General features: G+C 35.1%; 3 protein-coding genes, 1 non-coding gene and 1 pseudogene across 5 annotated transcripts; all 5 read left to right on the forward strand.

The window, feature by feature from the left end:
* The first annotated feature begins 938 nt into the window (after positions 1-938).
* Positions 939-3,724, forward strand: LOC145609150 (shewanella-like protein phosphatase 2 pseudogene; annotated as a pseudogene). Its single transcript, XR_014105984.1, has 2 exons — positions 939-1,104; positions 2,110-3,724. The product of XR_014105984.1 is annotated as a shewanella-like protein phosphatase 2 pseudogene (transcript).
* Positions 3,725-3,859: 135 nt separating this feature from the next.
* LOC145609153 (uncharacterized) lies at positions 3,860-5,127 on the forward strand. The gene has a single exon (XM_081664704.1). The coding sequence runs from the start codon at positions 4,017-4,019 to the stop codon at positions 4,584-4,586; it is 570 nt and encodes a 189-aa protein (XP_081520830.1). The 5' UTR covers positions 3,860-4,016; the 3' UTR covers positions 4,587-5,127.
* A 416-nt stretch (positions 5,128-5,543) lies between these two features.
* Positions 5,544-8,917, forward strand: LOC145609152 (thylakoid lumenal 17.4 kDa protein, chloroplastic-like). Its single transcript, XM_081664703.1, has 4 exons — positions 5,544-5,730; positions 6,696-6,817; positions 7,831-8,077; positions 8,373-8,917. Exons 1-4 carry the CDS (start codon positions 5,613-5,615, stop codon positions 8,594-8,596), a joined length of 711 nt encoding a protein of 236 aa, XP_081520829.1. The 5' UTR covers positions 5,544-5,612; the 3' UTR covers positions 8,597-8,917.
* Positions 8,918-9,579: 662 nt separating this feature from the next.
* Positions 9,580-9,650, forward strand: TRNAG-CCC (transfer RNA glycine (anticodon CCC)). The gene has a single exon. It is a non-coding gene; the product is annotated as a tRNA-Gly (tRNA).
* Positions 9,651-12,467: 2,817 nt separating this feature from the next.
* Positions 12,468-13,834, forward strand: LOC145609657 (glucan endo-1,3-beta-glucosidase-like). Its single transcript, XM_081665110.1, has 2 exons — positions 12,468-12,522; positions 12,622-13,834. Exons 1-2 carry the CDS (start codon positions 12,468-12,470, stop codon positions 13,680-13,682), a joined length of 1,116 nt encoding a protein of 371 aa, XP_081521236.1. The 3' UTR covers positions 13,683-13,834.
* The last annotated feature ends 378 nt before the right edge of the window (positions 13,835-14,212 follow it).

Consider the following 14,212-nt stretch of genomic DNA (forward strand, 5'->3'; position numbering starts at 1 on the left):
TCCAAATTCGGGATCAATTCTGGATTATTTTTTGATCAATCACTATTTGCGAAAGAGAAAATTATCCATTGGCATGAATGACTCATTCCAAATGTAAATCATTTTTCTATGACTAAACCTTCAATTTAACACTAATAGAAATTGAATTGGTAGATTTCTATATACATTCGGGTGCATGGAGCACCCGAGGGGTGTTTTTTTTTTTTGCTTATTTTGATGATTAATGCTCATTACTCCGTATACTACTAGCTACATAAATATAATACGAAAATCAAGCACATACATTTATCCGAGTTTGGGGTACACAGAATTTGATATTATTATATCATACTAATTATCTTACTTAAAGAAAAGTAAGTAACTTGTCAAAAAAAAAAAAAAAGTAAGTAAGTCGACTTTCGTCGGCATACTTGTTCCAAGTAATTGAATTGCCATTACCTTACTCTGAAGAGTAATTCAAGTTCATTGCTTTTTCGCCTCTGAATCCTCTTACTTATAAAGGGTCCTTTTGTGAATCCAAAAAATGATTTTGCATGAGTTAATTTACTTTTATTCTTTTCTCCTATCTCTTTACATGTCTCATCGTTTTAATAAATCCAAATTGAAAACCAAAATTGATTGTCTTCTTAAGGTGATTGTTCCCAAATAAAATTCCAATTATCTTCCCGTAATCCGTCATGTAGGGACTACAAAAAAATATACAAAATGAAACAAAAAATTAATCATGCAGTTGATATATTTTATAATAGAGATTTATTTATTTCTAATTTCAAACCCTTGTACATTTGGCATTCGCCACACCCGATTAATTAAAAATTTATAATTGGACGACTATATAAAGACCCCCGTCCTATTTATTAGTTGAACGGATCTGACCCATTCACCCATATAACTAAAGGCGAATCGGGGCTTTTAATGAGGCTCCAAGGCCTCCTACCCAATTAAATTGCTCTAATTGTTAATACTCCATAACTCAATACGAGTAAGAAAGTTCTCTCTCATTTGACGTTCTCTCTCATTTGACGTTCTCTATTGAAGCGCAGTTGACGTTCTCCATTGAGGCGTCTTCTGATACCTGAATCCCCCATTGAAGCAGCTTCTGAGGTAAAAAGTTGTTCATTTGGTAATCATCATATCAATTTCATAATCTAGGGTTTAATTTGATCGAATTGTTTTTGCAGTAAGTCTAGGGTTTGGAAATCTGAACTATTGGTTCTAATTACTAAGATTATAGAAAATCATAGCCAGCAATTATGTTGTTAGAAAAGAAATTTATGCGCCTAATTCATAATTGAATCAAATATCCCTAATTATTTGATAATTTAATCGAATTTGGTTGCTAATGTGTTGCTGAATCCTTTAATGTTAGGATTGAACTATGAAATTTGCTTGGATATGTTTCAAAATATGATTAGATGATGATCAGGAGTAAGGACTATAGCAGTGACCTCAAAATGTATGTATGATACTGTATATATGTATAATAGTGAAAAAAAAAACGAGTTTGTTGTAGTCTTGGTAGTTGTCTTTGGGGTTTGGATAGGATTGCGGACGCGGCCTAGAGCTGAAAGACTTCCATAGGTGACCAAAGACGTAGTTTGAACATTCTTTAAGGCGGCCTTAGAGATGTGTAGATGATGTATGTTTATTAGATTTTGTGTGATGAGGAAATTGTGTTGAAAAGTATACATGGATGGATACGCTGGAAGCTCCTCTTTATCTATGGTCTTTTTCAGCTATCCATAGTTTCTCCTAAATGGATAGAAACTGACGAATTCTATGTTCTAATGTATGAGTAGTAAACAACTCGTGTCGTATGACTTGCTTTTCAACAGTTATCTATGTGAATATACTTGACAAGGGTATTTCTACTGTTTTTAAATTTGATCAAATTCGTTATGTTCATTACAAATAAATCCCTATTTTTTATTTTTTATTTTTAACTAAATATACAACTATTTTAGCCATCACAACTTCTTTAGGTCGTTTACTTATCCATAAGATGATGCAAGTAGTGACTAATTAACCTTACACGCTTAATTGTAATTGATAGTTTATGTGATTATGAAACGAAAACCCTGAACTTCGTCATTTACCCTTTTTTTACAGATCAATCATCATAGAAAACAAGTATGGCAGGAGAAAGTGACACCCTAACCTGTAAAAACCTTCCAAACCTTTTCTCCTCCTTTGTTGACACCTTTGTCGACTTCTCTGTTAGTGGCCTCTTTCTTCCTCCCTCCCCTTCAAATTCTGACTCTAATACGCCATTACCCACCTTCTACCCTTCACCGGACCGCCTCATTGCCGTTGGTGATATCCATGGGGATTTTGAGAAATGCAAGCAATCCCTCCTCCTTTCCGGAATAATTGATGCCACAGGGAATTGGTCTGGGGGCTCCTCTACTGTAGTGCAAATTGGTGATGTCCTTGACCGTGGTAGTGATGAAATTAAGATTCTATACTTTCTTGAGAGATTAAAACGACAAGCAGATAAATCTGGTGGGAAGATTATCACGATGAATGGGAACCATGAAATTATGAACATTAATGGTGATTTCAGATTTATTACAGCTGATTCGTTGAAAGAATTTTCGAATTGGGCCTTTTGGTACAATGTTGGTAATTCAATGAAAACACTATTTTCTGGAATTGTGGATCTGCCTAAAGATCCATTTCGTGGTGTTCCTGTTGAATTTAAGGGTATTAGGAAGGAGTTTCATGAGGGATTTAGGGCTAGAATTGCAGCTTTGCAACCAAATGGGCCATTGAGCACTCGATTTTTAGCGGATAATGTGACAGTTTTGGTGATGGGAGAGAGTGTGTTTGTTCATGGGGGTTTGTTAGCAAATCATGTGAATTATGGATTAGAGAGAATTAATAAGGAGGTTAGAGATTGGATTAATGGGGTCAGAGGAGATTTATGGAGAGATATTGGGAGGGGGAGGGACTCAGTCGTTTGGTTGAGGAGGTTTTCACATGAATTAGCGGAGAGTTGCGATTGTGAAGCACTTGAGCATGTTCTTACTACAATTCCTGGAGCAAAGAGGATGATCATGGGGCATACCATCCAAGGGAAAGGGATCAACGGTGCTTGTGAGGGCAAGGCAATTAGGATTGATGTGGGTATGTCAAAGGGTTGTATTAATGGATTGCCCGAGGTGTTGGAGATTGCTAAGAATTCAGAGGCACGAGTTTTGACAGCTAATCCTGCTTATCAGGATAGTGATGGTGCTAGAGTTGTGAGAATTGGTGGGAGGGCAGGGCTTGGTGTGTTGCTTGAGGACGATAGACGGAAGCAAGTTCAAGTTAAAGCTTGATTTTTATATGATCTCTAGGAGTTGCATATTATTTTTGTGTATGATGATTGAAAGCAACTATGATTTTGGAGAACTATTTTCTGCTCTGTGGAAGTCTGTGTTGCTTGATCGGGCAGATTATTTGGATGCAAATTGAAATATTTTTAGTGAACACTAAATTTTTGTTGTTCGAATAATATTTGGTGATTAATACAAGCACGGAATGCTCAAAGTTCGGAGCAGTTGCTAACTCAGTGTCTCATTGACCTATTATTTTACTTTGCTGTATATATCTTCATACTTGGCAGGCTCAAGAATCTGTGTAAAATTGATTGATCTTCCAGCAAATCACTTCATTTTCTTGAAAAAAAATATCTTCTTGTCTATTGTTGTGTGCAATGCTATGAATGAGGTTCTTTTGCTTAGAGTATGATTTAATTTTCAATTTGATTACACATGCTGTGATCCAAGATTAGTGTTTTGAGCTCATGATTTCACTTATTGATCTTATAAGATTGCCACAGATGTATCCTACAGTACATCGTTATATATAGTTTCTCAATACTATTCTATACTACCTCTATAATCCGATCCTTCTCTGTAGAGTATCTTATTGGCTTATTTTTATTTTGTGGGCGAGCCAAGTTTTCTCCATGTCTTATAAATTGCTGTGATCTCAGCCTTCTTATCCCTTGTTTGGGCTAATAAAGTTCTGCAATGCTTTGTCATAGGTATTTGCCTCTGAGCATGACTCTTCATGCGCAGTCCACCTTGGAAACATACTATGATATCCTTCACGTAAGGGAGGATGCAAGCTTTGATGAGATCCGCCAAAGCTACAGGTTAGCCCTACTCCAGTCCCACCCTGATAAACTGTGTCAATCATCTGAAATGCCAAAATCAGTTGACGATGTAGATGATAGATTCATGAAGGTCCAAAAGGCTTGGGAAACCCTAGGGGATTTACGATCACGTGCTGTCTATGATGGCAAGTTAAGAAGTTTGAGATGTGATGAGTTAGTTGCGGAAGATGTTGCTTTGGACGACATGATGGTTGAGGAAAATGGGGAAGAATTGGATTTCTGTTATCAATGTCGATGTGGTGATTTTTTTATAATTAGTTGGCCAGAGTTGGAAGAAATGGGTTATGTGCTGTGTAGGGATCCTGAGGATGAGATTTCTGTTCAGGCTGTTGAGGGGTTGCCAGGTTGTGTGGTTCTTCCCTGCAGTTCGTGTTCTCTGAAAATCCGCTTATTGATCAATACCAATAGTAAACTTAAGCTATAGAAGCTGCATAACCCTTGTTGGTTGGCCCCGGGCTCTCCGAATTTGTTTTTTGATGAATGTTTATGTCAGTGCCCCAACTGTAATAAACTGATGTTTTCGCCCTTCAGCACAGCAAAAGGCTTGTGGTCAGCAATATCTCATTCTTTACCAGAATTCCCTCATTTTTTTTCAAATCAATCTCTCATGGGGTGGATGGCGCAAGAGGAACTTTGGCAAGGAATTTCGATCTACTGTGTAATATATGGTGAATTTGAAGTCTGAGCTACCTTCTCTCAAGTTTGGGTCCTGTTTTCTTGGCTATATAATAATATAAGTACTCCGTAATAACATAGAATATCCTGAAGCCATGGGCCTATAATCCCAGGTTAGGGAACGAGTTTGGTTGTTTTATGGATGTTTTTAGCCTTCTAGGTTCTTTTCTCTCTCTCTCACCCACTCTCACACACACACACACAAAAAAAAAAAAAAAAAAAAATAACGTGTTTATTATTACCAAGATTTCCTGTTTGATATTATAGCATTTTCGCATTTTGTATATCAACTTGCATTTTGTGCGGTCTCTTATATACGCGTTTATACATCAATATCTTTAGTTTTAAATTACTTTGCAGTAAAAAAGTAAAAAATTGTTAAAGCACACATAAAGATAAATCTAATAGAAATTCACGTGATTACGGAGTACATTTTTTTGTCTTGTATTTGATGTTAAAGGCAGTCGAAGATCCAGAAGTCTGTTCAAAGGAATTGTAAGTAAGACACTTAAAATTAGGAAAATATCATTATGATAATATCCATGTCTTACCTATAATTATCACAAGATTTTGAATTTCATTGAATTGTGCAAAAAAAAAAAAAAAAAAAAAAGAAATTGATTAAAAAAAAAAGTCTTGTCAAAAAGAAAAAAGAAAAGTACAAGTAAGTTTGTGTGCCACGTAAGAAGATAAGCTCACCCAATAAGTGAGGAAGAAGGGAGAGAGAAAAAGATAGGAAATGGAATTGACATTGATATTCATCATCATTTGAAACATGGCTAGCATTGGCATTTCCATTCACCCAAATGCCATCTCTTTGAATAATTCTTCTGCCAAACGCCATCTTTTTTCTGCTCGTAAACTTCATCTTTCTTTCCCAATTTCCTGCTCTGGTACGCTCAAACTCTCACTCTCTCTTTATTTGTCCCATTTTTTTGTTGCTTTAATTGTTGTATTGGTTAAGCTTGAATTTCTTATCTCTTGCTTATTTGCAAGTGTTTAAAGTGTCTCTTTTGGCCTGCTTTAGTGGCGCGCGCTCTGTGCTCTCGAAAAATTAAGCATCTCTTGTAATTATAAGGGACAAGTTAATTTCTTTTTCTTTTAGTTATCAATGTTGATTAAAATGTGTTTCTTGACTTGTTTTGATTGATCATGTGGTTGTCTTTTGTAATTTTGTTTATAATGGGATGTTACAAGGTTTTATTTTGTTGGTAATTCATGTTTACATGCTATTTATGATGAGTTGGGACAATGCGAAAATTTATGTAAAACAATCACTGCATACATCTAACACTAGTTGCGATTGGGCTTAGATCACTTGACAACCGCATTTCTACTACGTTGCAATTTTGAAGGGTATTGTGTCTGCTCTGGTGAAGTCTACTTGGTATATCTCAATCTTTGTAAGACAGAGATGTTTAAATTGAGATGGTCGAACGACTTATCAATACCTGTGTTTAAGTTAGTGTGTTCACCAAAATATCAACATAATTGGACTCACAGCGGTCAAATACTCATTAAATTGTAAGGAAACCGTAGGACACTCTAGTAGTACAGTTCGATCCATCACGTAACCTTGGTAAGTCAATTGATAAACATTTTCTTTCACCTTACACCAATATAATCCAACAAATGCCTTGAATCAGTTAAATAGAAGTGGATTATAACATTCGTATGCTACTTGATGATACATCAATGCTATGTTGCATCATTAAACATATCACTCATTTCATTCCCTAACCCATTTCAGTCTTAAAAATTTGCAGACTGCTTGTGCTTTGTTGTTTTCTTATTCTTTGTTCTTTTTGGCTAACTCTAATGTTAAATGAAGTCGTAAATGTTGTCTTCTTTGGTGCAGCTGTTGGAAATGGATCTCAGAAAGAAAATTCATCTCAGTTCAAAGAACTTAGGAATGTGGCATTTGGCCTCCTGGCCACATGGGCTGTCACAGCTGCTTCACCTGTAATAGCTGCTAACCAGGTTAGGAATTAGCCATGGTTTCAGTATCAATTGCAGATGCCTTCACTTGAAACAATTTTTTATTTCGGATTCTGTTCTCAAGCTTCAAAGTTTTCTAGATATGCCTACTGATTTACTCTCTTCTGCTTGACATTGTTCAAGTGAAGTGTTTTATGGTTTGTTAGAGTTCAATAGCTAAAAGAGTAGGGGTATTGGCAGTTTGTTGTCGTTGAGTTGATCTATCTTGTGCATAGGAGTTAGGTTTCGTACATTTCTTGATTGTCATGATCAAAGCCATATCTTAAACAAAATTGACCTCTCATGTTCTCAGTTGAAGTTTGATTGTCTGCATCTCCAATCTCTCAAGGCTCAAAACCCAAAATTATGTTCTTCCCCCTCCCCCCCTATGTGATATGTTTACTTGGTGAGCCTAGGTCATCATAAAAGCTTTCAAGCTGCTATACTGTTCTTTAAGTTTGCACTTCATTATCTAAATCCTAAGCTATGTAGCTAATATGAAGTATCATACTAGGTAGTGTTGAAAAGCTCAAGTTGTTTGATTTAAGCTTATGTTTCATGTCAATCTTGCAGCAGATTATGCTACCAATCTGTCTTAGAAAGCTCAGATTAGAGGCTCCATCACATCTTGATAGGCATAATTATTCCCATTGTTAGTATTCCCAAATTCAAGTAAATGATAGCTTCATGCCTAAGAAGCTTCATTTATCTGGTCTATTGGACTCTTTTGTACTCACCTTGTATAGTGGGTTCAACCGATAATTGCTTATTTTCAGTAGCTTTTAACCTATTTCCCCTATTAGGTGGGGTGATATTGAATCAGCTGCGGAACAAAAAATGATTGCACAATTCAACTGTTTTTTCAAATATGCATCGTGTTTCAGATTACTTATATAATTTTCTTCCTCAACCTGTGAAAAGAAGCATACTTTTTTAAAAACTCTAATGTATATATATTGAGGATTGCTAGTTGTTTTTCTCTGTTTTTTAATTATCACATAATTATTCCTTTGCAGAGACTTCCTCCATTGTCAACTGATCCTGATCGTTGTGAGCGTGCATTCGTTGGTAATACTATTGGTCAAGCAAATGGTGTATATGACAAGCCATTGGATCTTCGCTTTTGTGACTTTACAAATGAAAAGTCCCAACTTAAAGGGAAGTCTCTTACAGCTGCTCTCATGTCAGATGCTAAGTTTGATGGTGCTGACATGACAGAAGTAGTCATGTCCAAGGCTTATGCTGTGGGAGCTAGTTTCAAGGGTATATTACTTCCTATTTCTCTTCTAGTGATTAGTTCTATTTAATTTTTGAAGCCACCTTGAAGTTAATCACTCCCTCCGTTCCTAAAATAAGTTCTGTAACATCTACTTTTGCTCGGAGATTAATAAGTAAACATGAAGAGATGAATATCCTGGCTTTCATCGAGTTATATTGTAGAATGGATGATATTAACTTAATAACTTGTTTTAGGAATAGAGGAGTATTTGCTTATTAGCGGAGTGTCATGTTGTAAAGTTCATTTCTTGCTAACCTTGGAAGATTGATTTTTATGCAGGTACTGATTTCACAAATGCAGTTATAGATCGTGTTAATTTTGGTAAGGCCGATCTAGAAGGAGCTGTGTTTAAGAATACCGTGTTATCAGGCTCCACTTTTGATGAGGCCAAACTAGACGGTGCTGTATTTGAGGACACCATTATCGGCTACATTGATCTCCAAAAGATCTGTACTAATAAATCTATCAGCGAGGAAGGAAGAGCTGAACTTGGGTGCAGATGAACTGTCCAACCTATGCTCTCCGAACCCAGTTCTCTTTTCAACAACATTTTTTGTGACTCACAGTGTCAAATTGAGAGTGAAGAAGGGGATGAGATCGTGACCGACAGCTAAAGGCTTACAAGTATTGTTATTTTCTTATGTATAATAGTGATGCACTTAATACTGATAGAATGAACAAATTCATAACTCTCTTTTTCTTATGCTGCTATTTTATCGACATAATGTACCAATTTGTTGGTTTGTTAGTTTTTAGTATGAGTTATGTTACTTGTACAATTGTACCTATCATATTATACGAATCATAAGATTCATAACTACCAATTACTTGAGTTTCTCATGTGTATAGTTGTATCTGTTATCCACAGTCATTACTGTCCTTGTATCAAGTATCGTCTGTCGGTCTCTCATCAGAAAACAGACAAAAGAAAAGGATTAAGGTTTAAGGGTCAAGTAGGTCGGAGTTGGACTGTACAAGTACAATGGGGTAAGTCTCAGATCTTGTTTTCATTGGACATCAAAATGTACATTTAACATTTGAATTGTTACATTAATGAAATAATAATTTGGGGACAAATTCTTGGTATATTGGGAGGACCATCTCATATGGTGACATGAATTTTTCTATTTCCGTACAAGAATTCTTAATCAGAAAAGAAAATTCAAAATTTTAGTATCAATTTGTTAGGAGTTAGACTATACAAAGTAAAATCGAGTAGCTCTTGAATCGTGATTTCATCAGAAATCTCAATGCATTTATCATAATTTTCAATTTGCATGATCTTCTTAAATTTAAGTGGTGCGATTTGGATTCGATTTGTAAAGATAATGGTCGCATGCACCATGTCATATATGCACCGGTGAAAGTAAGAGTTAATGAGAGTACATAGATGGGTGAAGAATGTTACATGATCTGTACTTAATACAATGTTGAATAATTATACGAAGTAGTTGTATACTAAATGAACTCATAAATATATCAATAAGCGCATCTAGTGTAGTGGTATCGTAGTACCCTCCCACGGTACTGACCGGGGTTCGATTCCCCGGATGCGCATACATATGATTTTTTTTATTTAATAAATAAACTTTTTTTTTTTTTTTTTTTTTTTTTGAGAACATTTTATAAATAAACTTCATATTCTATCCTTTTTTATTCTTTTTTAATTTCTTGGATTGGATATTTATTCCTTCTTCACAAATTCATAAGGCTCAGTTGTTCATCAAATTTATTTTTCTTCTACAGAATATAGCATCACTTCATGATCTACAAACTTATGATCAAAGTTTACAAGGTTTAATGATACATATAATGTTCAATTAAAAAAAATAAAAAAAAGAGAAGAAGAAGATACATATAAAGAGCAAGTTCATTCTATAATAAGAAATTTTATAATCTGATCCTTTTTAATTTATTCAATACTAACAAGATGATGCAGATCCTAATAATTTAATACGTATACCGGTATACGATATTAAAGTAAGTAAAAGCACACCCAAAAAAAAAAAAAAGTAACCCTTCAAAAATGTTTACTAAATTACTACTTGTAGAACATCTCATCCTCTCACAAATCACAGTCAACTAATTTTTAAGCTCTTTATGTCTCACAAATAATTACTAAATGATATTCCATACAATATAATATAGATTTCAGGAAATTTTGAATTGATGTAATATACTTTATATACTACGAGTATGTAAATCAGTAAAACTCGGAAGAGACATTGACAAATATATATTTAAACTAGATTGACAAGATAATTGTGTACAAACTTTATGGGCAAACTATTCAAAATCATTAATCATCAGTAAATCTCAGAAGAGACATTGATAAGTATGTTTAAACATGTTGACAAGATAATTGTGTACAAACTTTATGGAGGAAGTATTCAAAATATTAATCATATCTAATTAAATTAACATATTCCAAATAAATTCAGGAGATCCTGGGATCGATTCTCATCACATCTGCCCTTGTGACTCTCTAAGCGCACAAAAAAAAAAAAAAAAAAAAAAAAAATCCAAATAAATCTAAATGGAAAAGAACATATATGATGATTTACCTGCAATTGGTATAGATCAATCGTAATGGAGGTAGAGCACAAAGTGGAAAACTAACCTCTTGTCATAATACTGCTTACTCAAATGAGCATCTCAATCAACCATCAGCATTTTACAAGAAATCATAGGAAAAAAAAAAAAAAAATCATTTTTTAAAAAAAAAAAGCTCACACCTTTAAAAAAAAAAAAAATATATCATTCCAAAATGCACTAAAATTTTTTAGTAGTAATAAAAAACAACAATTCTCTATTTTTACCTAGGCCATTTGCTGCAGTGATTGGAATACTCATTTGAGCAAGAAACATTACAAAGAGGTTTTCGTAACATCTAGGTTTTCATGAGGAATTATTATTGAACATAACTCATAAATAGAAGTGTAAGAACTCTTATGTAGTTATAGCACTTATATATGTACCTCACAATATATATTGTCGGCCTCGGGATGAAATGACAAAAATACCCTTGCCAAAAGTCGGGTTTGTTGGTCCAAGATAGGGATGTGAGGAACGTGATAGCAATGTTGACAATTGAAAGTCAGTTTGGGAAAGTTTGATGATGTAGAAGGGAAGGGAGTTAGTTTGTTGAGTATGTAATTTGGGTGTTAGTTTAGAGTTACTCCTTGGACTGGCAGCTCCCACGTACTAAAGTACTAAACACCATGTAATCCACCCACCACAATATACAACACCACACAATACTCCTAGGTTACTATACAAACAATAAATATAATTAAAGCTGCATTTAAATATGATTAAAGCTACATAGATAATAATGAACTTTTTCCCTTTAGAGATAAAGCTTCCCAAATTAACAACAAAAATAATGTTTTAGCACTTAACATAATATGAAGAGTCAGCGTAACACGAAAGTAACAAGTTCAAATCATCCATCCCTAAACCCTCTATTCAAGTGGAATGTTTAACGATGAGTATGACGAGGCCCATGTTGCATGCGCATTTCAACCCCAAAAGCTTCAATTCACATATTAGGGGCGTGATTGAAAAGATATTAAACCACCTAGCCCTCAACCATCTATAAGATTAATCTGTTAATTGAGTTAATTCTTTAAGACTTTGATAATTGTAAATATGGATCCCATAACTTGTGTCCTAATCTTGAAACATTCCACAAATTCCCTTCAGTAAATTTTCCAACCTTTTTTTTTTTTTGAATATATTACACCAAGGTTATTAGGGGAGAATTACCATACTTTATAAAGAGAAATTTTAAAAAGTTATTGTCAATAAAAATATATAAGTATTTTTTTAATGAGTTTGACGGCTATGTCCTAACGTTGTAACATAATCTGCTGCACGATTGGCTTCTCTGTAGATGTGATAAGATGAGATCTTGGCCTAGTGAAATGATTAACGAACAAACTATAAAGACATCGTCCATGAAAATAAGTTGGATTTTCCAAGAACTATTAGAAGTCGAAAATAATTGAGTATGTTATTGCCAAAACAAATTATGTATGTGAATTGTGAAGTATGTAACATTTTGATCCGGCCATCGGGGTGACATAGATCACCTTCATTTGTAAAGAAAAGCTTGAATCATACTCCATATAATATAGAAATAATAAAACAAATAATACTACGTATGAATTAAGATGTGGTGTCAAATACACTTTACGCAATGCACAAGTTAGCTAATTGCATCATGGTCATAAACTCACCAACAAAGAAAAGTATCTTTCCTTAATTCATTTTGATACTTATTCTCTTAGACATTTCTGTCTAAATACTTCGTAACAAGCAAAAGTCATACCCTGCAACAGTTAGCAAACAAGCAAAACTTACCATATGATCATGGCCTTGAAAACACTAATCTATGTTATTGTTCCCTTGATCATCCGAATCTTAGGTAAGCGCGAATCTTAACTCCCTCCACACAAGCATAAGTATTAGTTTAGTTACAATTAGTACGGTTTCTAACATGTTTTTATGTGTTGGTATTATGTAGGAGTTGAATCAAACATTGGAGTCAATTATGGAGTGAATGCAGATAATCTTCCACCACCTATTGAAGTCGCGAAATTTCTTGCTAACTCGACAATCATCAAACATGTTAGAATTTTCGATGCAAACCCTGATATTCTTCAAGCATTTGCACATACAGGGATTAACATAACTGTTACAATCCCAAATGTTATGATTCCTCAGTTTACTAACTTCACATTTGCTCATGAATGGGTTAAGACTAACATTTCTTCACACATACATTCTACAAATATTAAGTGTATATTGGTAGGCAATGAGGTGTTGGCAACAGCTAATAAACTCCTCATTACCAACCTTGTTCTTGCAATGGAGACCCTCTACACCGCCCTCGTTGTAGAGTCCTTGGAGCGGAAAGTTCAAGTTTCTACTCCTCATTCTCTTGGGATACTTTCTAGCTCGAACCCTCCCTCAATGGGGAGGTTCAGGCAAGGGTACGATGTGCATGTTCTTTGGCCGTTATTAAGCTTTTTAAGGGTTATAGGTTCACCCTTTATGGTGAACCCATATCCCTTTTTTGATATTGATTCTAATGATACCGACCTAAACTATGCACTGTTTGGGCCTAACTCGGGGGTATTTGATGAAAATACTGGTAAGAACTACACTAACATGTTTGATGCACAACTTGATGCTGTTTTTTGTGCCATGAAGAAATTTGGATATGATGACGTGGATATTGTGATAGGCGAAACTGGTTGGCCATCCCAAGGGGAGTCGGACCATGTTGGCGTGGACCTACGAAGCGCTGCCACGTACAATGGCAACGTAGTACGCCACGTTACATCCGGCTTGGGGACCCCACTAATGCCAAACCGGACCTTTGAGACGTACCTTTTTGCATTGTTTGATGAAAATTTGAAGATGGGCCCGGCCTACGAAAGGCACTTTGGGCTGTTTACCCCAAATTTCATGCCAATCTACGATATTGGGCTACTTCGGCCCAATATTGCATATAGTGCTCCTCCCAATGGTTTCATTTGCTTCTTCATGATCATCACCATTATATGCTGGCTTTTTGGTTGATCACTTCTCGTGAAAGCAAGCTATGTGACATGGCTTGGGTTGAAGCAAATGAAACTCATATATTGGGCCATTGAGCCCAATTTTATCTTGGTCTTGGGCTGTTCCCAAGAGATGTGCTAAAGAAGTCAAGGTACAACGATTAAGCTAGTGGGCTAAGCCAGCTAACTGGCCCAATATTATTCTGGCTCATGCAGTCATGGTACTATTGCAATTTTGGACACTGTCTACATAGTACATACAGCAATGGCCTCTACCAATCCAGGTATGTTTCTTTTTCTTTCTTGAATCGATAAATAAATGGTAGGACTACAAAGTATGTAGTATGAACTGCGAGCAGCGTTATATATATTTTTCACCTAAGTTAAAATTTGGATGACCTTAATTTTGAACCTTATTCCTTTGCTTTAGGAGAATTGTTGAAGGTGCAAGAATTGAGAAATGACTAGGTGGAAATCATGGAATGAAACATTTCTAAGACATAGAATTGTACGCTTTTGTTTATCTACCACCATGTCAAGTATACATTCAAT

Source organism: Chenopodium album, chromosome 23 (assembly GCF_948465745.1).
Source record: "Chenopodium album chromosome 23, dcCheAlbu1.1, whole genome shotgun sequence".
Classification (NCBI taxonomy): Eukaryota; Viridiplantae; Streptophyta; class Magnoliopsida; order Caryophyllales; family Amaranthaceae; genus Chenopodium; species Chenopodium album.